This window comes from Aythya fuligula, chromosome 7 (genome assembly GCF_009819795.1).
Source record: "Aythya fuligula isolate bAytFul2 chromosome 7, bAytFul2.pri, whole genome shotgun sequence".
In the NCBI taxonomy this organism is placed as follows: Eukaryota; Metazoa; Chordata; class Aves; order Anseriformes; family Anatidae; genus Aythya; species Aythya fuligula.
The window spans coordinates 9,158,567-9,184,252 of NC_045565.1; the positions used below are offsets into that span (position 1 = coordinate 9,158,567).

The 25,686-nt window shown below is 38.4% G+C and overlaps 2 protein-coding genes across 3 annotated transcripts in view; one reads left to right on the plus strand and one right to left on the minus strand.

The window, feature by feature from the left end:
• Window positions 1–25,686, minus strand: part of WAPL (WAPL cohesin release factor) — a 154,209-nt gene that overhangs the window by 115,144 nt on the left and 13,379 nt on the right. The window lies entirely within an intron of this gene.
• On the plus strand, window positions 1,769–24,299 carry OPN4 (opsin 4). The gene is made up of 12 exons (XM_032191392.1): window positions 1,769–1,795; window positions 9,215–9,357; window positions 11,163–11,296; window positions 13,086–13,289; window positions 15,171–15,342; window positions 16,246–16,410; window positions 19,092–19,199; window positions 20,369–20,549; window positions 21,897–22,049; window positions 22,615–22,683; window positions 23,152–23,190; window positions 24,108–24,299. The coding sequence occupies exons 1-12, from the start codon at window positions 1,769–1,771 to the stop codon at window positions 24,297–24,299; spliced, it is 1,587 nt and encodes a 528-aa protein (XP_032047283.1).

Consider the following 25,686-nt stretch of genomic DNA (forward strand, 5'->3'; position numbering starts at 1 on the left):
ACGACTACAGAATCTCAGTCAACAAAGATAAAAACTGTCAGGCAATTAGCCATCTCTGAGTGCAGCTCTGCCTCAAGCCACAGCTAGTTTAAACCAAGTTTGGGTGTGCCTACCTAACTCTGCAGGGCAGGGATTATTCGATGAAATCTCTCTGCCTGCCTCTCACAACTGGTCTGCTAATAATTATTTTTAAAGTCTCACGGTTTGACAGCCTGTAGAACCTAAAAAGTCTCTCATCTCGTTGCTGCTCAGTGGCCCGGTGATACAAGATAAATGCTACCTTACTTAAATGACTGGCAATGAAACGGAATCTGCGGCACTATAGGTGAGCGCCTTTGATATAGAGGCACAGGTCACATACATCCATGGTACTGACACGCCTCCTGTTCATACAAAGAAATGCAAACTCTTTTCCCTCAGTTTAAGGTCAGGTAGTGCAGGTATGAATTTAAGGAAGGGTACATGAGAAGGGGAGTCTGTGCAGAGTGGAGGGAACACAGTTCTCCCTGCTAGAATCACAAACTTGTCACAAAGGCTTTCCAGAAACAGTTCACACTGTCTGTTTTTATTACCAACTGCAATGAAGCTCATACCTTGCAGTAGGGTCATTCTGATGTCGGCTGGAAGGCCTGAACCCTGTCACACTCATACTCAGGCTGCAGTATGTGCTAGAACAGCTTTTCCACACTCTGTACCAAATACTTCATTGCAATTAAACTGCAGTTTACCATTATAATGGGCCTTCAGCTGGGAATAGAGTAACTCATAACTCTGTACAGTGCAACCAATGTTAAGGCAGATGTGGGTGAATGAGAATCTGCTCATGTATGACCCAACAAAACACAACCAAAAAAGAAAGCAGACAACTCTTGAAACAAATGTTTTTTGCTGTTCTCTGCGCCTAAGGCATTTGCGTGTGTTTTGTTTTGTTTTGTTTTTTTTTTAAAGCTAAAGAGCAGAAAAGGATGATGTCAGTGGGTTTTATCCCTGTTTTCTCTTGCTTATTTTTAGAAGTGGACCAACAAATAACCATGACCTAAATTCTACAAGACAGAAGTGCGCACAAGCACTTTGTTAAATATCAGAATCTATTTGAGTTCAGACAATTTCAGCAGAACTGTACACATACATTTTCTTTAATCACTGAGTACAAAAAACTAATTCACCAATACAGTGACAATGAGCAGTAAAGTCTAACATTTTAGAGAGATAGCAAGGTCAACCTTTTACCTTCTTTGTCTTCATACATAGCATTACACTTCAGACATAACTTTGTCAAAGACAACAAAATACCAAACAAACAAACACAAAAAAAAACAACAATACTTTTAAGTGAGCATCAGTTTTATACTGTCATTAAAGTGAAGCCTGAATCTGGATGTAACGAGCACCAAACTGGGCATGTGCAGACGCTGCAGGCTCCTGTATTTAAATGGAAGCTGCTGCTGTTGCCCTTTCCTAAGCTGAAAATGGGGTAAAGCAATCTGAAGCTTTAGTGAGAAACTCTGCACTAGCTCTCACAGTATTCCAGACAGAGGATTTGACAATCTGCTTTACACACACACACAAAATAAATAAATAAAATAAAATTGGCTGACTTAAAATCAGGGGAGAGCTTTGCTTTCTTTGCTACTGCTTAGATTTTGTTCACATGAACAGTCAGCCTATTCGAAGGGGGATCTCTTGTCCCTCTGAGGACCCCAACAGCACCAAAACTGTGGAGTCCCTTGATGTGTGGAATGACTCGGAAGCGGTTGCCTACACACTGATGGACCTGCCTCTAAGAGCCCCAACAGTAAGTGCTTTCTGTCACTAAAAGCTGTAGCAGGTAGTTCTGCTGGTAAAGCTGGCATTTATAGAACTGTAAATGGATATTTAAGGTACATGTGCATATTTAATGTTGTAATGCAATAGTGAACAATCTAATGGAAACTTAAAAACCTTCTTTTATTTCTGTTTTTACCTACTGCAGAAAGGGTTGTAGAAACAGTAGTTTTTGGCAGTTTTACATGGGCAGAAGACAAGGAAGGGTGTCTAAAGGCAAAGTACACTGAATACGTTGCAAACTATAAAAAGAGCATGTTTTTGTAAGTTAAACAGTTGTTCAGCAGTTCAAACACAATGCTTGCTGGTGGTATTATTCAAAATGGAAATCCCCATAATTTCTGTAACAGTCTGTAAATATAAGGAAGTGCTTATGTAAATGTTGTAGAGTTGTTACTTGCAGTTACTCAAGAAAGCTTTTCAGAAAGGTTTTCCAGGTAAGTTCTACCAAAGCTTTTTCTCAGTTGTTAAATGCTAACAGAAAAATTCCTTTGAAGTGTGATGGTGTGAATCTGTGGTAATGACAGTTCAGGATGGAGTCCCTTTGGGTTTTCTAAAAATATTCTGCGTAACACCCCACAAACCAAACCAAAAGGGTTCAGAAATCTCTTCTTGGTTATGTATCTCTATATACTGTTAGATCTGTGAAGTGTTTATTTGGCTGCTGTTCATACAAAATGCTGCTAAAAAGAAAATAACAACAACAAAAAAGAGCCACGCTAGTTTTTAGAGTTTCTGAAATCTGAAATTTAACTTAAAGCATTGATGTGGTCACCCCAGGTATTTTGGCATGAGCCACATAATCCAGTGACTACTTAAAAAAAACACGTGAAAGTTTCAAACACTTCTGAAGTTTTTATGCATAAAGCATGTTGGACCAGGTGCTACAGTTTGATCCTAATTTATAATGAAGCAGCAGTAAATATTTTATTATTTACATACTAATAATGCAGCCTGTTTATTTTTTTAATAAAACCTGGAAGTACACAGTGTATTACAGGAAAATAAACAGAAGTATCCTGAGCCAAGGTGCTTACAAACTAAATTAGATGGATAACATAATGAAAGAGGATAGCAGAACATAGCAGGGAGGGAGAAATGGGACTGGAGAGCACAAAACAAAACAGAAAAGGATTCTGGGGACAGAATGATTCACACTGGAAAACTCAAAATGATTTTTGTCTTTATTCTGCTAAAAGATGAAATTATCTGTCCACTTCTCCCTAGGTCAAGTATTTTCAAAATTTTGCATTTTAATTTGATACCAAGATTGGTTTAGGAGAGTTTCAGGACTGAAAGCAATATGCGCTGCTTGTGGCTGAGATTAAATCTGGAAGACAGGATATAAAATCTGCCATCCAAATTGCTCAATGGGACAAACATCATCCATGGAAAGCCCTGCTGCCTACTGGAATGAGGGCTTAGCAGTTGGCGTCACCCTGCTGAAACCATAATTGAGGTGGAATTGATTACACTCCTCTCTGTGCTGTGTGTCATCACAGGGAAAGTGCCAATAGAGGCAAGCTCAGAAATCAGAGCAAGAAATTGTGAAGACAAGTACTATCAGTTGTTGGAAGACTCTGGTAGGTAGGCAGAACTAAAACTGCACCTAGAAACTCCAGGAAATGACAGTATTTTGGTTCTGATCATTCTTCCAAGCTATATGATTTCTTAAAATGTAAAAGACTTAACGCTACTATTGATATTATAAGCTGCACTGTATAAATAAGCAACTTCATTACCAATGTTTGTAGGAAAATTAAGAACAAAGAGACCCAATACATTGCCGAAGTCAAAATGAGACTGCCAAACTTGCCATGTTTAGGAACGGGGCTCTATTCCATTAAACCAGTCATTCTGCAAAACCAGGGACTACAGTTGGAAAGTTAGATGAATGCCTAAGAACAACAACATAGCACTCCCCATTTCCCTTTTCTTGTCTTGTTAAGTATAATCCATCTGGTGTTCAGGCAGGACTAGCTGAAGAATGTCCCTGTCCTAGTCTTTTCTGTTCCCAACTTCTGAAACAATGTCAGAGGAATAAATCAATCAATCAGAATGAAATATGTTCAAATTCTATCCTATGTGGATTTCTTGTTTTCCTATAAACTAAACACTCTTGCCATAGGAAGAATATGAGGAATGGGCTACATCAAATGTGATTTGTATTCAGTACAAATATTTACATCAGTGGCCTTGCTTCTATCACCATCACTCCTAGCTTTAGTTGGATTCCAGTAACCGAGGTCTCTCAGAAGAGCAATTAAACAATGTGTTTTTTTCTTACTCTGAACAAGAACATTTTTTTTTACCAGTAGTAGTTATACCGTATTGTTTGCATGATGCCCTTTTTTCACTTAGACAAAAGTATTTTTTTAATGCCATGGAAGTGAGGGGGCATGAGAACTCAACAATGTTATGTCTTCTACTAGAAATTATTCAGTGGTGAGCTGGTATTGCTGTTTGCTTTCTTAACAATTTTAAAATAGCTACCTAGATAACCTTCTTTTTATAAAAATGTGTATAATAAATACATTTTCAAGGTAGAATAGATGAAGGCATCAAATATTCCTGGTGTAGATTTCATTTTAACCTAGGCAAAACACTTTGTCCTTAACTGCAGAATTTCTTTATCCTTACAACTTCCTTCAGACCAGCCCCTTGCAGGTTCTTGGCAAATTACACACAGAAATGAGTTCTGTTGCACACTGATGCTTTCTGCAACTGGTTGATGTTTACCCCTTCTCTGTTTGCACCAGGCCTTAGCAGAAGGGCCTGCCCACTGCTCTATTCCCGAAGAAATAGGTAGGGTATCTCCCCTTGTTGGCTTTCCAGGAAAGATTCTGCCTCTCCTGCAACCAGCTTTTGCAGCAGGCAGTAAATATAAAGAGGTTCCACGTTGTGCTGCAGCTTACATGCACAAGGCCAGAACAGCAAGGATTTAAACAGATTTCACCAACTATCAAATGCTTCTTTTCTCCAAACTCCCTAAAAGCAGCTCATGATTCTAAGACTCCATCAATGATAGCGAATGATAGCTGAAAACACGGCCAGTTCTGCTTTAGCAGGTTAGTTACAGATAGCAGACAAGCATTCCTTTAGGGATAACAATGAACACTTTAAGAAGGCAGACTGTGTTAAATGGAGTTGTTTCCCTCTTTTTCTAGCGCTTCTCCAAGAACACACTTAAACCTGCTGGAAGAAAATACACTGATATGGAGCAGCCTTCGTAACTTGTTGCCACAGACTCTTAAGGCAATGACAGAGCAGGATTTAGAAAAGGATTACACCTCTATATGAAGGATAAAAATACCCTCCATTATGATTATCCTTTCAAAGGGATAACACTGTTTTAGGGTACGGACCAACTGCTAGGACTCTGTGGTGGAAAAGGAATTCCAACATCAGTGTTCATTATGCACGTTACACAGCTCTGCGAGACACCCAGTCCTAGCTATGTGCAGGCTGGTATTCTGCCATGTCTGCTGGTATGAATCAGTGACCACTTCCCAGCTTCCTTAACAACCCTAATTATCCATCTGATTCTGCAAAACCACAGTGTAAATAATAAATGGCTTGCCTATTACACTTAGAAATTATTATACAGTTCTAGCAAAAGGCCAGTTTTCATACACACCCAAGCAATACTATAAAGCCTGCTTTTAAGGATGCCTAAAATGCCATCCTTGGCTAGAAGATACATTCTCAAACAGACCCTCGGTACTTGCAGTGAAGAGATCGTGTTACATTTCAGTTATTACCTGTATGTCCTCCACAACTTCTCAAGCACCTGTTCTGTTTGCTTCTTTGAGAAATGTGCAATGCTTACATTGATTGTCAGGAAGTTGATGCTTCCCAATGAACTGTTTCCCACAGAATTAGTACTAGTCTAAGCTACCCACAGCACAGTAACCCTGTGGGTATACTGGCACCCAGTGGTCTAGGGCCTCAAATGCAAGTGCCTTTATTTGTTGTCTCAGGAAAGTTGTAGTGCATTGTTCACCCACAGGAAGATGTCCAACCTCTTGGTTTACAGTTCTGCTGCTTTGCTCATTTGGTGATGTTTTGAACCACATTACATAAAACAAGCTGTTTTGTCATATTACTTAGAAGAGAAATAGTAAGTGTTGGTTTTGCCTGTTGATTTTTTTTTTTTTTAACTTCATTATGAAGTGTATATAGAAAGAAGGCTGAACAGAAGAACATGCAGAACAATTATGTTCTGTGTTAACAATGCAATTGAAATAGTTTGGACAGGTTGAGCATTCACAAAGGACAATTGCTATGGTGGGGATTGCTAACAGTGGGATTTTTTTTCTCTCATGCCACCCAAGTCCTAATACTGGGGGTGACAAAAGAAGATAAGAGTCTAAACAAAGCTTATCTGCTGCAGAAAATGAATAGAAAAAAGCTTTGGGAATTGTCTGATTTCTCAATTATCCTGCTGTCCTGATTTTCTCAAACACCATCTTTTCCCCTTGTAAGATGATCTTGAGATAGGCATGTGTTTTCATCTCCTAGCGAGGAAGTCGTATGCATGCAACTCAGGGATGAATCTGAAGTGGTTAGGCCTGATCTAATGCCTTTTGGGTTGGGTAGCACCTTTCTCTGACTTAAAGACATTTTGAATCAGACCAGTACTTCCAATAAAAAGATTGAAATGACTTTTTCTTTTAAATAATCAAACGTATTTCTTGGAGAACAGACATAATTGGATCCTGTGCTGAAAATAACAGGCCTCCAGTAAGTCCATACTAAAATGTGAAGTTATTTCTCTTTGCCAGACCTCTTCTTTCTCTATCTATTTAGTATTTTTTATGTCTTATCACTCCTCCATTATAAATATTATTCTTTTTCACACTTGACATTTTTATTCATTCTGAACTTGTTTCATCCCCGAGTAAGAAGTCTGGAAGTCTTCTGCTGTCCCTTAAATAATCTTTTCCTCTATTGATATTTCTCTGTGTATTTATATTTATCTTTCAAATTTTTCCTTGTCCTTGGTCCCCCACAAATTTCATTTAAATCAAAGCCATTTTAAATCTGTTCTTTGTAGCCAAAACAAGCTCCTTTAGTTGCTTCATTTCTGTTACCTTGATCCAGTTCTGATTAAATGGATAGCTACGGGGGAAAACGTCAGAAATCTCCATTCCATTAATAATCATGATTAACTCTCTGCAGAGCAGCAGTTTAAAAAATGTTTTAACCATAACGGTAAGGGAAAAGAAAATAAGCCCAAACCAAAGAAGACCTGATCCCATTTATTTAAGTTTTATCTCAGACTCTCCCACTTGCTATTCGTATGGGATTTTGTGTTATTCTACTGACAGTGCGTTAAGTGTAGCAATTTCTACATGGGTAAGATGCCCACTGGTGTTTATGATGTGAAGCCAACTTACACTTGCTGAAGGAACCTGAGCAATAAACATCATATTACTGTCATTCAGTCAGCATATCTGCCTTAATGCAATAATAACGTTTTGCTCCAATTATAACAACAGCCAGAGCTACATTTTCACTCTCTGAGATGAGACTATTTGTCTAGCATTTCATCCCTGCTAATGAAGAAACCCAGGGAGTACACTCTTCCTGTTGAGGATTGCTGCAGGCAGATCCTCAGCACACAAGCAGAGACAATCTCCTGTACAATTTCAGACACTCCTGGGGTTTGACTCTTGCTACTGGCACATTGGTTTTAAATGTAAACTGTCTCTCTAACTTGAATACAATCTCAGAGATCAATTCAGAGCTAATGTCTGCCCCTATTGTCTGGAAATACTCTTGTCCTTTGATAACTGCGGTGTTGTCAAAGGCAATCATGAGTTCTGCTCTAACTGTGAATGCCAGTGGCTGACACAGCTGTAGGAAGAATGTGAGAACTCCATACCCGCATACCTCTACGTGCTTTCCTCCTTTCCAGACAGCAACCTGCCTTTCCTGGGAAAGAAGGACAGCATATGACAGCTGTACTAGTACCTGTGATGGGAAAGAACATATCCAGCCTCAAAGCATTATTTACACTTGGTACAGGCACAAACCTTGATACAAGCAATTCCCTTGCCCTGGATCCTAGGCCACAGCCAGACTGATGATATTTACAGGAGGCAAGATATAAACTATTCAAGACACCTCCTGGGCTTTTCTCAACTCTGGCATGATTCTTGTAGCCCAGTAGCTGAGGAATGCCATGGCTGCAGCTTGCAGACTTGAATTATGAGCAGTGGTCATGGCATGCCATTCCCGAGTGCCACCCCTGATGAGAAAAACCTGGCTATGAAAAAGAGACAGGATACGTCTGTGCGGATGAATGAGTACAGGGCTTGGTATTTATCATGACTACGTTAGCTGGTTCAGAGCTGATGCCAAGGCGTGTTTAGGACAGTAGCACATGGATGGAGGTGAGCGTTTAAATCTCCTTGCCAGACCTTATATCAAAAAGGCAGCAGAACAGTGACCGTTTGGCTGTCCTCTTCAATTTCTGTTAGGTCATCCTGCTTCCTGGCTGCAGACTTATTGTTTACTTCATTACTTAGCTGGGGTCACTTGGTCTAAACACTCTGCGTGGTTCCTGACACTAAGAAAATGTTTTAAACTATTATTTAAAATGCTGCAGTCTTCATACTTGCCTAGTGAATTTTGCCATGAGTTATCAGTAAGTAAAACACGTTTTCATCATGTGCTTTACCACAAACTTCACAGGGAGCAAAATAACCTTTCAGTCCAGGGTGAAAATAGGCAGGTATGCAAACAAGACACATGCTATAAAGTTTTGGTGGTTTAGTTTTTCTAATCCTTAATTTACTTTCCAAAAGACTGTTGTTCAATACTGCCAGCTTTTGGTAACTAAGTCTTCAGGGTAGTTATTCAGTGGGAGAAATGAAATAGCCATGGTGCTAAAGGATTAAATGCAAGTTTATCAATAGAAGGTCATTTCTACTTATTTAGAGAATTCTAAGACAATGATGTTAGAGGACAACAGAAATCACACTTCACAGGTACAGAAACTTTCATTAAAGGAAAACTGCAGACAATTTACTTGTTAAGCTCTGCATTACTTAATGTCAGATCAATACAAATGGTCCCTTCCTGTCTCTCTTTTCTCTTCCATATCCTTCTCTCTCTTTGGGGAGAGAACAGATTGCTTTTCTTCACCAGAAGCCTCAATCAACAATAAACACATAAAACAATGTTGACCTTTGTGCTGCTGATGGCATACATAGTCCCTGAAGATGATCAACTGTAAATTGAAATCAATTAGCTTATTCTGACTTTTTTTGCTTGCTGGCTTTTCACATTCTTGACTGTTTCCCCTTCTACAGAAGCATGTGCCAGTTTATTCAGTAAAATCTGACCATATACCTACGTGTATGACTTCTTCTTTACTTCATAGAAGATGACAGCGAAAGGTGTTCCTGGTGCCTTTCCTACAGTGGATGTCCCAGACCATGCCCACTACACAATTGGAGCAGTCATTCTTATCGTGGGGATCGCAGGAACTCTGGGTAATTTCCTGGTCATCTATGTTTTCTGCAGGTATCTTGGTTTAGATTTTTTTTAAATACTGAAATGGATGAACTTAACAGCACCAGAACTGCGCTCTGTATGCCGTGCAGACATATTGCCACTGTAAATGCATTGAGACATTGCTGTAGGAAACAAACTGGCAACCTGCCATTCCCCTCTGAATTCCCAATCACCATGGTCTGGTAGCAAAATGGCAAACAATCACCCAGATATACCAAGTGATAAAAATGCAGCCAGAGCGGAAAACTTTCAGTGAATTTTTTTTTGCTACTGGCTAAACAGTTTCTGTAGTGCACTGATGGGATGTTTTGTACCTGCCTCTCTCATGTATCTTCAGTATTTTAGATGTTTCCTTCATCCTGCTGCTTACTTCTCAGTTGCTCTGTTCCCTGTTCCTTACTGCCAATGTCTCTCATTTTTACTTTTTCTAACACTTGGCTTATTTCCTTTCAACAAAGCCACATCCAAGCTTTTTTATCTGAAAGATATTTGATCTCTGACAACAATGATATCTTCACCATTCCTATTTATTGACCCTGCTTCTGCTTTGTCACACTCAGCACTGTGTGGCAGAGCATTGGAATAATGTCAAGCCAGTGAGCTCCTGCTTTATGATTGATCTTTACACATTTCTGTAAACCTAAACAATAACAAATATATGACAATTTGATGGTGTTAACTTGAATCACTGGAATACAGACCAAATCAATTTGGGTCTTGAATCTGAGTTTATCTGGTGTAGTAAATGATAGGTTAAAAAGATAAAATGGCAGCACGTTTGCCCAGGCAATCTCATATTTTCTGTTTCAGCGTGTGCATTCAGAGTAGGTACCAACACTTCAGTGTGAATGACATGGCCTTAAGAACAGATAAGATGCTGGCACACAGACCAGATATGTGAGACAAGGATGAACTAAGTGACCTAGTGTAGCTCTTTGGCTGGTCCCACACAGGAAGTCCAACCGTGGCAGTTGTGGTTCCAGTGGAGGACACAGCTTGTCTTCATTAGAAGATGCTATAAAGACAAAAAGGGACACTGATAGCAAAGTAACAAATGTATCAGAAGTTCAGAGAACACATTGGATGCCTACAAAGCAGTCTCAAGAAATCGAGACCTATCATTTATTCTGATAGGTTTTTTTTCTGTGTAAGACCAAAAGTTTGAAAAAGGAGCTAAAACAGTTACAATGAACCCCTATTGGAGGTGCTCTCAGTTGAGCTTTTATGTGTACCCTTTAAGGCATTGTACTATAATATTATTTGACCTGCATAAGCTATTGATATGCTCTAGGCTAGCTACAGACCTCTTCAGAATCAGTGTCTGGGCAAGTGGAATGCGTGTCATAGAGCAGAACTGATGTAAAACATAATGTTTGGTGTGGTACCTAGTGAGTTTGCCTAATCCCTATATTTGGAAGTCACTGCTCATAAGATCAGTATCAGGGAGATATGCACTCCCTTCCTGCAGTTCAACACGACCCAGATCCAGCAAATCCATAGAGTACGTCAGCTTTAATTTCCTGTTAATCATGGACATGCAGTGCACTGGGTCAGAGTATTTAAAGACAAACATGCTTTATCCCCATCACTGAGCTGGTTATCAAAACAACCCTCTAACATGCACAGGAGTGTAAGGGTGTAAAAGTGAGCCTTGCGTACATTCTCTCACAGGAGAAATGAGAAGCACTCTGCTCTAGCTTGCTCTGTGGTGTGCCTTGGTGTCAGTGAAGCTGCCAAGGCTCACAGGAAAGAATAATAACGTAATTAACACTGAGTAGTGTTTAGCAATATTCCTTCTGATCTCTTCTTTGTAGGAGTAGGACCCTTCAGAAGCCAGCCAACATATTCATCATCAATCTAGCTGTCAGTGACTTCCTTATGTCCATTACGCAATCTCCAGTTTTTTTCACCAACAGTCTCCACAAACGCTGGATTTTTGGTGAGAAAGGTTTGTATATTTATTTATTAATTATAAGAAATCCCAAATATGTTCTCACCATAGTGCCAGTTAACTTACAATTCCCTGGGGTACACTTGCAATTCATAGGATGACAGAAAGGTTTGGGTTGGAAGGGACCTTAGAGCTCATCCAGTTCCAACCCCCTGCCATGGGCAGGGACACCTGCCATCAGACCAGGTTGCTCAAAGCCCCATCCAGCCTGGCCTTGAACACTTCCAGGAAAATTACACACATGAGATATGACTGAGACACGGGCAACATAAGATACAGGGGCAGCTTCCTTGCCAGCATTCTTCCCCAGTCATCTCAAGTAGTTACTGGCAGAGTCCTGCAACAAAGAACCACCAACTCAACACACAACAGCTTAATAATTGTTCTAGATAAACTGCTCAGGGACTTGCACTGGCAAGCTTAGCAAAAGCAAGTTTTCACATCAAAAATGCTAACTGAACATTTCCTGTAAAAGAAAAAAAAAAATGTTCTTGAGGGAGTCGGTGTTAATGTATGATTTACAGAAAACATCTGGTCATGGTTGCATGAGAACAATTGACTGGACTGCACAAAAAGCTGCAATGGTACTTAAGAAAAATATCAACTCTGATTCTTGTACAAACCAGGTTACAATCTAAATAGCAAATATAAAAGGAAAGATGATATTAAGGGATTCAACCACAAGGGATAGTACAGATTCTGTCAGCTGCCTCTTACAAAAAAAAAAATATTAAAACGGTCTATCATATTCAAAGCTGCTCTTTCTTATTAATTTTTATTCACTACCTTTCTCACGATTTAAACTGTATAATAATCATAATGCACAGCCTTCAGTCTTTGCTGAATCATTCTTCTCTTAATTCTGACCTTTCAGAACCTCTGATCTGGCAGGTAGAAGGCGATGCACCTGCAACAGAGTCTGAAACCCCAGGTGAAACATGCACCACTGGAGTCAACAGCAAATCTGCTGCAGACTTCAATAGTGGAATTTTCACCTTTGGTATAAAAGGTGCACAAATCAGTCCTAAGGAGCCCACAATCAATAATGTATAAAAAAGTGTGTTTGAGGAATGTGCTTTCATTCTTCCTCTATAACTACAGTACGAGGAAGACAAGTCTTTGCCTCTTTAATAGGTATTGACAGAGAGGAATATGAGACATGGGGTTGCTATTTCTGATGGTCTTTTTTTTTCTTTTTAAAGCAAACAACACTTCCATGAAGTGTTCAATTGCACATGTTAAGAAATAATTTAAAAAAAAAACAACAAACAACAACAACCAAAAAAACCACAACTGGCTTCTAATTGTGATTTGAAATATTCAAACAACTTCACTCATGAATATATTCATAGGCTGAATATTTACTCCAGTTACACTGACTTTGAGATGGAAATGACTCCATGATACCACAGTTGCTAGAACACACTGTAGAACAAACTAGCTGTTTCTACGGGGGCTGAAGTAAAACTAGAGTTACACAAGACATGGGACTGCTGAAAGGTTCCCACTAGGAACATCATAAGTCAATGAGTGAAAATAGATTAGGTATTGCTGTCTCCAGCAATCGAAGCAAATGAAATCTTTGAAGTTTATCTCCATGGATAATACAATTAGCAAGATAAACAGTTGCTTTGAAATAGCATTACAACTGCTGCAAAGCTGAAGTTCCATTGCTTATGAATTCCAGAAGACATTAGTTGATAGGAAACATAGACTTGAACCTCCCAGAAATAAATTAGCATGGGTAGAATAATTTCACTGCTACTTCTGTCATCTTCATTGAAAGGCTGTGAGCTGTATGCCTTCTGCGGAGCTCTTTTTGGCATTACATCTATGATCACTTTGATGGTGATTGCCTTGGACAGATACTTTGTCATCACAAAACCTCTGGCTTCTGTTCGAGTGATGTCAAAGAAGAAGGCCCTGATAATCCTGGTAGGAGTCTGGCTGTACTCTTTGGCATGGAGCCTCCCACCCTTCTTTGGATGGAGTAAGTGAAATGGAATACAAGTTTTTTTCCTCATATCATTGGATTAAGATTGGTCTGCTACAGGTATAGGAGGGGGTGAATAAATGGCTTGCATATTAGGCATCAACAAATCAATTTGAGAAAAACTGATAAAAAGCATATGGAAACTGAAGATCTCAATCAGAAGAAAAAACACCCAGTGCATATGAACAAATTACATGACACTGGCACTTCTCCTTGAGCTCATTATTTATTGTAAAAAGAGTAGGAGATAAAATAAAGGTCAAAATTATGAATGGTGTGCTTGTCTATTATCCTCTATCTACTTTTGTTGAGTTAAACTGAACTATATAAAAGTGAAATAGATACATTTGTATTTTTCCAGATGGCTTTTTTCCTTCCCAGAGGTGCTGTGTAAGAGAGTGGTGGCAAACTGAATTTCTTTCTTCATATAAAAGAGGAATACAGTCTGAATATTTTGTGCAAGTACATCATGAAAAAGTCTTGACTATATTATAGATGAGCAAACAGCACTAGGTGTCGGTCACATTGCCCACTCAGCCAATGGTATCTTCATTAAAGCTTCCGGTAGGGGTGGCATTTAGTAATAATTAACCAATTTGCTTTTGTAAATGTTAATTTTATGCATGCAAATTGGAACACGTATACAGTATCTTGATCATTGCCACTTGTAACAAAGACAGTTTCTGTTATTCTTCCTCATCAGATCCATCTCGGCACCATTTATTTGTTTCCTATGAGTCACCAGTTTCAGTCAGTAAGTCAGAATGAACTCATCATTCAAAAACTCCAGCCCATTATTGTGTTCCCTAATTCCAGAATAGAATGTGTCAGCTCAGCTGAGGTAAGAATATAGCGATGTTTTTTCTTCCCAAAGGATGCTTCAACAAGCTCAGTTACTGAGTTGAGTTTTAGTAGATTTTTGTTATTGTCAGTCTGGTCCCCCTTAAACATGAGGCATGTTTAAGCAGGCAAACCTCAATACTGGGAGAAGCATCCTTCAGTTGAATTGAGGCAGTATTAGAAGAACAAAATGACAATACAGTCTTAGATTCTGGAATCTTAATGGGAGAAGGCAGCATAATTACTTGAAGGGTGTTGTTATCTTATAATTAGGTTCTAATAGTATCCACAGTACTAACTCTCACGCAATAACTGGATGCATCTGAGCACATCTGGTGCAGTATTTTCGAAAGTTCAACAGAAAATACCACTGAAAACAGTGAAAATTAAAATACAAAGGAAAAATAAGTTGCTGCTGACAATGTCTTTACCTGTTTGACATAGTTGCTCTAAGAAGATTATGTTTTATTTCAGGCAGAATATTATGCATGCATGACATTTTTTAACCATGTATTCACCTTTATTTCATGACAAAATTCGTTTGACCTGCACACTAAATCACTCTCCTTTGCACAGTAAATTTCTCTAATATGCAGAAGTTTAAAGAAGTAGTAGCTATAGCTTCATTTTCAGTTTAATTTCACTCCTTCTTTCTTCTTTAGGAAGAAAGCAATTTGAGTGGAATTGGGCATATCTGAAAACAGCATGGGTCTGATCCAAGACCAACTGAAGTATTTGGAGAAATGCCCTTGGACTGGGTTCAGCTTTAAATTATAACAAAGAATGGAAATGAAATGGTTCAGTTTTCAGATCTACGGAAGCCTTAGACTGCTAAACTTAAAAACAATAGGGCAACAGAATAAATGAAAATAAAAGAGTTAGTTTAAACAAAGAATCGTGTATCTTTTTAAACTCTCCCCTACAAGAGAACAGGTCTAAATCCCATGTTATTCTGAGTATCTTTCTCTAACTTTTGCATTCAGAATGCTCAATAAGAATCACTTCATGGTTCATGCCTTCTCCTGCCATTCTTTCTAGGTGCATATGTTCCTGAAGGTCTGCTGACTTCCTGCTCTTGGGACTACATGACTTTCACGCCATCAGTCCGCGCCTACACAATGCTGCTTTTCTGCTTTGTCTTTTTCATTCCTTTAATTGCTATCATATACAGCTATGTCTTTATATTTGAGGCTATCAAGAAGGCAAACAAGTAAGTAGCTAACAGTCTTAAGTTTTTATTTATTTGTTTAAAATGACTGCTTATTTTCTTAAAACAAAGATTAACAAAAGAAATTATTTTTTTTTTTTGTTCATATGTGTGACTGAGACAGGAAACAAGAGTTCTGTCAACATGGTAAGAAATATGGTTCTTAGAAGGGCCATTCAGGGTTCTGAATTTACACCAGAGCTGTTAAGGATTCTTGCTAACGATACAGAAAAGGGTATGAGTAGCAGCCTCAGAAATCAGAAAGATGAGAAAGGACTATAGAAATTAACGAACTCTAACAGAGATTAACCAACTCAAACAACAACAACAAAATACTAAAGGGACATCAGAGACGCCTAATAACTGAGTATAAAAACTATTCCACAGAAAAATGGAATTAAACTGCAAATTCCATGTTTGACAAAGAGTGAAAAAGAGATAAAAATTAATTACAGGTCTCTGAAACAAAACCTACTGCAAAAATAAAGGCCAGGGTCTGCCACTACATTGATAATCTGCAGCTATCTGTCCTGTAGATCTCAGCACATCTAGTCGCATAGCCAGAAAGGGCAGAGTGACGGTATGGTAACACACTCTGACTTACAGAAGCAAAGATTTCTCTAACTATATTTAATAAATTGGGTATTAAGTTAATTGGACAATGCTATGTGTGGAAATTCTTCTGGTACAAGACTTTTTTTTTTCCCACAGATTTTTGCCATTGATTAGTCCAACAGAAGTACATTGAATTGCAAGGGACTGGTCACATACATATAGAAATATACAATAAAAGTACAAGACTTATATTATAAAATAGTGTAAGAGTAATTGTTGCCACATTTTATGAAGTAGTTTGTTTAATTCCCTATTTCTGTTTTTTTCTGTTTTATGTTTATTTTCCCCTAGGTCTATACAGACATTTGGATGCAAACATGGAAATAAAGAGTTCCAGAAACAGTACCAGAGGATGAAAAATGAGTGGAAGCTGGCCAAGATTGCACTGATTGTCATCTTGCTTTATGTCATTTCCTGGTCACCATACTCTGTTGTTGCTCTGGTAGCTTTTGCTGGGTAACTATGAATTTATCAGCAAAGAAATATTCAGTGAAAGCAGAAATTGTGAAACTGTGAAAGACAGATGAAAGTCAAAGATACCTGTCAAGTCTAATGCCTGAAGTGCATTAAAACAACATATTCAGGAGTGACATTTAACAAATGAGACACACAGTGACTGTGATTTTTTCTTAGTTCAACTTTTCAAGAAGAAAAAAAAAAGAAAACAGGAATAGGAAGGTTATTACTAGCAAAATAAGAAACTGCCAGTGATTTCTGCATGTAGATTCTCTATGCTTGCACATCTGAACTATGTTAATTTTATTTAGCACCAAAATGCTAACTAGGGGAGGCAAAAAGATTCACCCAATGGAGATTCTTTCTCCACTTCTTCTATTTACAAAAGTCCATTCATTTGCTCGTGTTACATCAAACTGCTGAAATTCCTTACATGCATAAGCAAACTCAGACAAGTACATACTTCCTTTGGGGAGCTTTCTGGTGCTCGATATAAAATAGAGTAAATATAAATCACATAAGCATGTTCATCTAATTACCAGTGTTTTATACTGTACTTTCAACAGAAGTGTGATACTATTAATGCAGAATTTGTACACAGCATTGTTGTCTGGTATTGCTGGGGATCACTGGGGATGTGAGACCACTAGAGATGGATGAGAAGAAAGAAGACACAGAAATGCATCACAGCTACCTTGCAGCACTACTTGCTCTCAGACACATTAAAAAAAAAAATAATAAAAATGCTTTAAACTAAGCATTTTAGCCATATAGAACTGTCAGGCTGTTCTGTAAGATTCAGCATCTACTTTAGGATGATCAAGTACCTCCTGAGCTTGACTTTTGCCCCACGTCTCATACTAAAATCTGAACAAATGGCCAATTTTATAACTGTGCAGTATCTGACAAATGAGCATTTGCAAATTTTGCTCATAAAGACAGCTGGTGAGCAACACATCTTCACTCAGCTTTTTTCTTCTATTTCTGAACTATGCTTTTGGGGCAATACTTCCGGGATTTTTCAGAGATTAACAGACCAAGCCTGGAGGCCTTCTGTTGCCTTTTATTACAATGAACTTAGACAAAAATCACTGCGTGCCAAAATATGGAAGTCTGTGGCTACTGTCCTGGACTAAAGACAGAGCAATATCTGACAGAGCAACAACATACCCCAAAAAAGAAAGAAGAATCTTAACTCCTTCAAAAAAATCCTTTATAAGATTCCCCCTGTGGAAGGGGACTATTGAGCTAGAACACAGTCATGATCACTAATACTGTTGATCTCCGGGTTACATTAAAGTTGTACTTTCTGCAAGTGGTTAAACAAAATCTTTCGTTGTTATTTGTTTCTGTCAGCTGAACGCTCTGCCAGTCTCACCAAAGCACCATGCCTCTCATCTCAGGGTCTAAAACTCCATTCCATAAAGGTCATACTGTTTTGTGGTCTCCAGATCCTGTGAAGAATTACTCCTCTAACCAATGCTTTGAAAGAATGATTGGGATCAGCCATGTTAATTATTGTATTAGGAAGAACATGTTTCTTGGACAATTCTTATCAGAGAAAAACTATAAATTAGTGGTGAAATGGCATCTCACCATTTGGGCAGCTGACAAAATGGTTCCTGTATTACCACTGGCAAACCATTTCCTCATCACAGAGCGTAAACATAGCCATAATACGATGAAAAATGTCTTTACCAGGATGATGAGCTGCCACCTACTTCTGCAATCCTCTTCATTGTTTGTTTGCAGCACTCATATGAGAGACCTTCTGAGACAGGATAATCTGAGCATTTCAGGAATACAAGTGGGAATGCAAGGCTAAGTGAAAGGCAGAACTTAGACTGCCTTCTCAGGAAGAAGAGCTGTGACAAAGAAAGAATGATATTCATGGAAGGAAAGACTGACTTAATGGGCCATTTCACTTAGAGCACTTTCTACCAGTGCAGGAAGAGGTCTTCATAGCCCCTAAGCAGGTCCACGGAGAAACTGCCTGCTAGAAACCACCTGTGAAATGTTATTGTTATTTTGGTCTGAGCTGTTCTATTGACTTTCTTCTGACCCAGACTCTGTGGGCTACTTCAGGCTATCTTCAAATGAATTGCCTGACAGGAGCATGGCAGATGGACATCAGTCATAATTTCTGTATACTTTAGAGGCTCATAACCTGTATACATGTGTGGCCACAGTAACATAAGCCAAACGTATGACACCATAAGACACATTCCCCTCCTCTATTTTAGATCAAATCAGGCAAAAAGCAAAGTTTGAAAAGGAAAAATGATTTATTAATTATCCTTCCTTATAATGCCTCATTCTGCACACCCATTAGGTTATCCTAATTTAGCAAGTACATCTGCTGAGTTTTGAACAGATAGATACTCTGATGAACACACATTCACTCACTGCAGGAAGACTTTGTCCCTAGGGTAAGCAATACAGGGGTTACCTCTGAGTCATAAAACTGAAGTGCTGCAAGAGAAGCACCAAGAAGGTCGCCTTTCTGACATGCAATTAGGCTGGTGCTGATCCTTGCAGGAAAAAGATGTAAAATTTTGCTCTCTCACTGTTTGGAGGAGCAGTGATTAGGGGTTTTCATCAGTGTGTAACTGCATATATATTTATATATATAACTATATGGAGCTCAATACTAAATATATAATCCATTTGCATTACTCTAGGTATTCCCATGTTCTAACACCCTTCATGAATTCAATACCAGCTGTGATTGCCAAAGCTTCTGCCATCCATAACCCTATCATTTATGCCATCACTCACCCCAAATACAGGTAAGTTCACTTTGTAAGCTATGTTTAATATATAGCAGAAAATATCAGACAGTAACTTTGTCACTTAAGGGACTAGTATTTGAATTCTGCTTCACCTGTTCAGTCTACCTCTGCAAGACTGCCTTCCCCTCCCCAAGAAAACTTCTCAATGCCATATAAATGTCAGTGGAATCTGTACTTGGAACAATTTACTGTGCAGATGGGATCTAGAGATGTTTATGGAATGCTGATCTGTACTTACAGATCACATGATAAAAGATAGAGACTTTCCTAGCTCAGAGAAAATCGTTGTAAATTTTTGTTAACTATCTTCATGAGAGAGCCGGACATCTGTCAGTGTTACAAATAGCAGTTTGTTAAACTAACCAGGCCAGGGAGGGATGCAATTTAGTAAGTCAAGCCAGTCCCTCACTATTTTGTGTGTCTTCCCCACCTTTCTTCAAGCTTCCATATTTCAGATAGTATTTCCTCTAGCTTGTAACATCTAGGGTCATTACCACATTGAGTTCAGATAAAGCCTGTGGGATCTGATGGATGGCAGTAAAGCCATACGTACTCTTTTGTTTCACCCTTTACACAGACCAATGAGGGAAGTGGATGGAGAAGAGGCAGACGCAGACTTCTAGGTGGAAAGATTGACTGGGAGGGAGAAAAAGCTGTACAAAAGATTTTCCTGCAAAAAGATTTGCTGCATATGAGAAAAAGAATACTGTAATATAACTACACATTTTGTACTACTCTACAGATACCAGGCAGACAGATGTGCAAGAGGAAGCTAGAATAGCTGCTTAGGAGAAGATTAAAATAATTCATTATGTGGTACTTCTGCAAGGCTCAATTTAAAGGGACAGAATTTTATTTTTGCCCTGATTAAGCTGAAAGCAGATAAAACATCATTTTAATAGCTCCCTTCGGTTCAAAGAATTGTACTTTAATGCCCTTGTCCCTGCCAAGCAATAAATTTGAATTCCACAGAACACTGTGAATAAGTGATCTTGCAGGGTGATTGTTTATGAGACACTGGATATCTGGAAAACTCTTTATTGTGCCCAGTAATTTTCCAGTCCATGCGGCATAAGTCCATCTCTCTGAATAAATGCATTGTTTATGATGACTGAATTTTTGTGCTAACAGAAAAAATCTGACTGGTTCTACCTCTCATCCATTAGAGCAGCCATTGCAACATATGTTCCCTGCCTTGGATCCCTGCTGAGAGTTTCTCCAAAAGACTCACGATCTTTCAGCAGCTATCCCTCCTCCAGACGAGCCACTGTAACCAGCCAGTCTTCTGAGACAAGTGGGCTGCAGAAAGAAAGAAGGCGACTATCTTCTGTCTCTGAAAGTGAATCAGTAAGGAAGATGCTTCCCATACACACACTGCTAATTGCAGAGTAATTAATCTTCATAGTCCTTCAAAATGGTAGCTGCCCTAGGTTTTTTATAAAGCATTAAGCATATAGGCATTATGGTACCTATTACAAGTGCTCCAGAAAAAGTCAAGGGTCAAAGTGAAACTAAAGACAGTAAGCTGACATGTAAGAGTAAAATGTAGCTCTTTGATTCCTTCCCATTTGTGACACTGAAGGAAGGGTGGAAAGATGGAACAAGAGGAATTTTAGAAAGTAAAGGAAGCTCAAGAGTCAGAGCACCCTTGAAAGCCTGACCATCCTTCTAGGAGGGTACTTATCTGACCACAAATTTGGAGTCCGGACACACAAAACCCCAAACTTCTTGTCACTAAACAATTGTCTAGCGAAAAAAAAGTTTTAAGGATACAGGTAATGCTTTCTGAAGGTGAAGTGGGAGGTATTTGGAAACATTAATCATCAGACATAGATAAAAATCAATAAATGCATTGAAGAATTGTTTTCACAGATGACCTCAACACCTTGCTGCTGCCAGTGTAAGCGAAGCCAGATGTCTTGCACAGCAGCTGGAAACAAGGCGAATATTTGGCATCCCAAGTTCTCTCTTGCTACCCAAAGTTACATTAATAACTCTGTAATTGTTTTAAATGCAATTCTGAAATATATGAAAAGGCCATTATTTTCTCTGTGATTATTTTTCACAGTCAAGGTAATCATTGTATCTAAGCAGTCAAGCTCTACATTCTGACAGTTGTTTTTAACAGTGACATTTCAATTTCTTTAGACACTATGTTCTTTTAACTTAGTTCAATTAAAACGTAGTGAAAAGGCGGACAGAGTGAGGAAAAGAAGGTAGTTCAGAGAAGAATGTTTGACTCCTAAGAAATTCTTGAGTTTTGGTTTTTGTTTGTTTTTTTTTTCCCCCTGTATGTTCTCCCATTAACTGAAACACGGTTTATAAATTAGAACTACTTCATGGAACAAAGTGTTTCTAAAGTGACTGATCAGGTATATTAGAAAAGTTTCAACACCAGTCTATAACTGAATGCTTTTTTTTTTTTTTCTTTTCTTTTTTTTTAAAGTTTTGCAGTGGATTCTGTAGAGGAAGAAAAAGCCAAACTTGGTTTAATAGACTTGGTGATTTTGTTTGTATCTCTTTTTAAGCAAAACATTTTATGAAATCACATGTGGCATCGTCTCTGTAAAAATAATATTTATGCACAGTCTGTCTCTCTTACAGTTTCTGTTTAGGCAAAACTGATTCTTATGATACTATCTGGCCAGAAGTCTAAGAAAGCTAAAGTGATTGTTTTTGCTGTATTCATTTTAGGGCTATACTGATATGGAAACGGATATCACCAGTATGATCTTCAGTCCTGCTATCAGACAGGTCTCCTATGGAACGGGCAAAGACACTGCCGAAACTAGTAACCTAAGAACCAAACCTAAACTTCAAAGCCATCACTCTGGGATTTTTGAGAAGGTAACAGAATGTATAGTATCTACATTCTCAGACAAATAGTAGGCTAACAAATCTGCACATTTTATCTTAATTAATCATGAAGGTTCCTGCCTAGAAGATGGGACTAACCTATGAGTTAACACAGTAAGTAATGTCTTTGAGGCTGTAAAAGGTCATCAGATTTTTATTTCCCTGGTTCATTATTCAGCTTCCTTGTTGCATTTCTGACAAGCAAAGGAGCTGCTATATTGAACTACTGAACTTAGCATCTGAACGGCATGTTGTCTTGTGTTTGCTTTTAATTGTATATTCAGTAATATTTTTATTTCCTTGTATTTCCCAAATTACTCGATCCATCTTTCTGTTGTCTCACCATTTGCTATGAAATGAACACACAGTGAGAGGTAAAAAACAAGACTATATTCAGGACATTCCTATATTTGGTAGTACAAGGTTACGTGTAGTATATTACTACATTCCTCTTCTGTTCCCTTTCTTTTCCCCACCCTCTGTATTTCACATTTGTAGGATATGGTGACATACCTATACATCATTTATGTCTTTCTTGTCTGTGTTAATTTTTCAGGCAGCTGTAGATGCTGATGACATACCAATGGTGGAATTGAATGTTGCAGAGTATTCCACTACACCTACTGTAAGAATTGTTATTTAAATATTTGGCATGGGTCTAACTAAGGGAGAGAACAAAAACTATTGACACTACCAATCTCTGAGCAAATTAAGTTACTCATTGACATGTAAAAATCACACAAAACTCCCACCAGAATACAGAAAATAAGACCACAGAGAATAGATCACTGCTGAAACTAAGCAGAGATTGATATAGAACACATGCACTACAGCGTTCTCCTGAAGACCAACTTAAAAAGAATTTGAGGTGTTGTTGTTTGTTTTTTTTAATTCAGTAGGTTTCCTGATGATGTCTGTGATTTCTTTAGTGGAGTGTGGAAGCATTATTTTAGGATACCTTTTTTGAATAATATACAAAGGAAGCTGAGATAGCCTTTCAGATAGCCATCCCTTTGAGACAGCTGTAATCTGTGGCAAGTACCACTGTGCAAAGTCACACTGGTAACTATTTAATGTTCTCTGTTTTGGTTAGTGCAAAACAGCACAAAAACGCAACATGGAGGAAATACAGGTAAGTTTTTGAAACGTGCCATACCATTTCTTCAGTAAGCTCTTGTCCTACTGTCTCTCTCTTCTTCCATGTAGCATGTAAAGCTTCTGTGTAAAGCCATGGCATACTGATATACATGTACATACATATATATATACATCACAAGTGAATCAACTTGCCTTAATTCTTGACAGACAGGGAAATAAGAGGAAGAGAGTTGATAGGTGAAGAAAAGCCAGTTTTACCTTTGCAGTAATAATCAGAATGTAATATAAACATTCTAACCATTTATTGTTAGTAGTAATTCTTATAAGATAATAAGCTAATGCTAGCCTGGTCCTAACACTCATTTTTTGGTCCTGTGCTACTGAAAGCTAAGCACTACTACTGAATATAAATTAATCTTTCCCTCAATTCCTGTTTTCAGGAATCCTGTTTTCTATTCTCCAATTGGCTTTACCCTTCAAAATATCCATGCTGTTTTTCCTGAGTTCTACATCATTTCTTGCCCCAGTGAACCTAAACTGGTGCCTTGTCATCTATCTAGGTTTCTTTATGGAGGGACTCCTTACATCACTGAATTCACAGACCACCGGAGCACATTGTCAGAACTTTTTTCCACAGTTGAATGTGCTGCCATTAGCCTGGTGTTTCATCAAAGTAAACCAGATTGTTAAGTATCAAATGCAAAGTCTGTGCTTCATTATATTATCTTATTTAACTTTTTTTTTTTTTTTTCTCCTCATGAGATCCTCATGAGGCATTGCAAAAAGTGTTCAGATCTACTTCTTTCTCCATCCTTTCAGTTTGGCACTGAGATGGTAGTAGGGATTGGCAAAGTGCTGATCTGAATATGTGCCATATTTTCATAGATGATGCCATCTGATCTCCATGTAGCTATTTGTTTTCCATTTCTTTTAAATCCTTGCATCTTTTAGAGAGGTGAGTGCCTGAACAGTATTGGACCAAGAAAAGGAGAGCCTCGCCATAGACCATCTGCAGCCCAGATACCCAGCATTATAGTAACATACAGCAACGCGCAAGGTGTAGAGCTTCCTTCTGGATACAGCTCTGGTTTCCTAAGCCCTAAGATCAAAAGCCACAGGCAGAACAATAACTCCAGTAGCTGAGTGGTGCAAGACAGAATATCACCTTAGCTACTACCTCTGCAAGAACCATGGACCAGCTGAATCCAGAAGACCTTCCTACATTGTTCTGAAACACTCCTACAAACACCCAACACAAGACAAGCATGGATAAAATCAAGGGGAGTAACCTGTTCAGCATCAGAACTGTCTCCAGTGGTTCACTTCTTCATCTGAATCACATTGCAATTTTATTATTTCTTCTTTATGCAGCTCATAAAGTTATTTCTTTCACTTGGATTTTACTCTTAGGTATACTCTACCACATCATGGATCCTACCTATAAGCCTACTACGATTAATTTGAGAGGAAAGGACAGTATGAGATGTAAAACTGGCCTTTGTTCACTTACTGTGGTTTAACTTCAAAGCTATTTGGGGAAAAACTTACTTTACTTTCTGGAGATGGTTTCTTCGTTAGTGAAGTTTGTCAAGCAAATGAAAACTTAATCACACAGTCAGTGCTCCCTTCTCTCATTAATAACACATTTTCCTTCATTTTCTTGTACAATGCGATCGAAAGGTAATGCACTTGAGCAGTAATTTGAAGTCTCAGATGTTTATTTTAATTTCTGAGATACTGGGGGAAGAGAAAGGAATCTGACAACGAGTCTACGCTTCTTTCCATACTGAGCTTCTTTATCCAACAGTCACTTAAAAGACCAACTTAACCCACAATTAGCCAATGTTCCAGAGTTATAGGAAGGTTTCTGGAAGCCCCCTCCAACTTCCCTGAAGTATGTTTCATGAGAAGAATGCAGAGTTTTTATCTTTTATCTTTTTTTATCTTTAGATGTGCTTTTCCAAACTAAGCCTTGGGAGGAGCAGGTGTAGTTCTCCAAAAAAACATTGTTCTACAGGTGTGTAGAATCTGCAGCATCCCCAATTTAGCACTTCAATTTTTGCCTTCTCTAAACAGAAGCATCCTTCTAGCCAAGGATTTCTCCACAGTGACTAAATCCATGAGATTGTACTTATTTCCCCAGAAAGGAAAGGAAAACAGTGCTATAAAATAATAGTAATTTTCTGCTTTTCCCTGGTGCTCCTTCTAGAGCATTAGTATAAATGGACAGAATTATTTTGTGATCTATAGAGATATGTATCACAAGAATGATGAGGTATAGTCAGCCCACAGGGGGAATACATACCTTCTAAACCTAAAAGCACATGGCACAAAGAGCTATCGAAACACTTATTCACAAGGGAGCCCCAGTAGTTCTGCCTTTGGTTGAATGAATGGTGGGAACCGCCCAAGCCATTTTATCCTAAGTAAATCAGTTCTTCCTTAATGTCACATCAGAGAAAGCCATAAGACCCTAAAATTTAACAAGTTTATTTATTCCTTTGAAATGAAAATAACTTCAGTGGGTTCC

Coding starts and splice junctions, on each gene's coding strand:
- OPN4 (XM_032191392.1), top strand. CDS start 1,769: ATGGACCTGCCTCTAAGAGCCCCAACA. Junction 9,358..11,162: donor GTCATCTATGTTTTCTGCAG/GTATCTTGGTTT, acceptor TCTTCTTTGTAG/GAGTAGGACCCTTCAGAAGC. Junction 19,200..20,368: donor ATCACTCACCCCAAATACAG/GTAAGTTCACTT, acceptor CTCATCCATTAG/AGCAGCCATTGCAACATATG.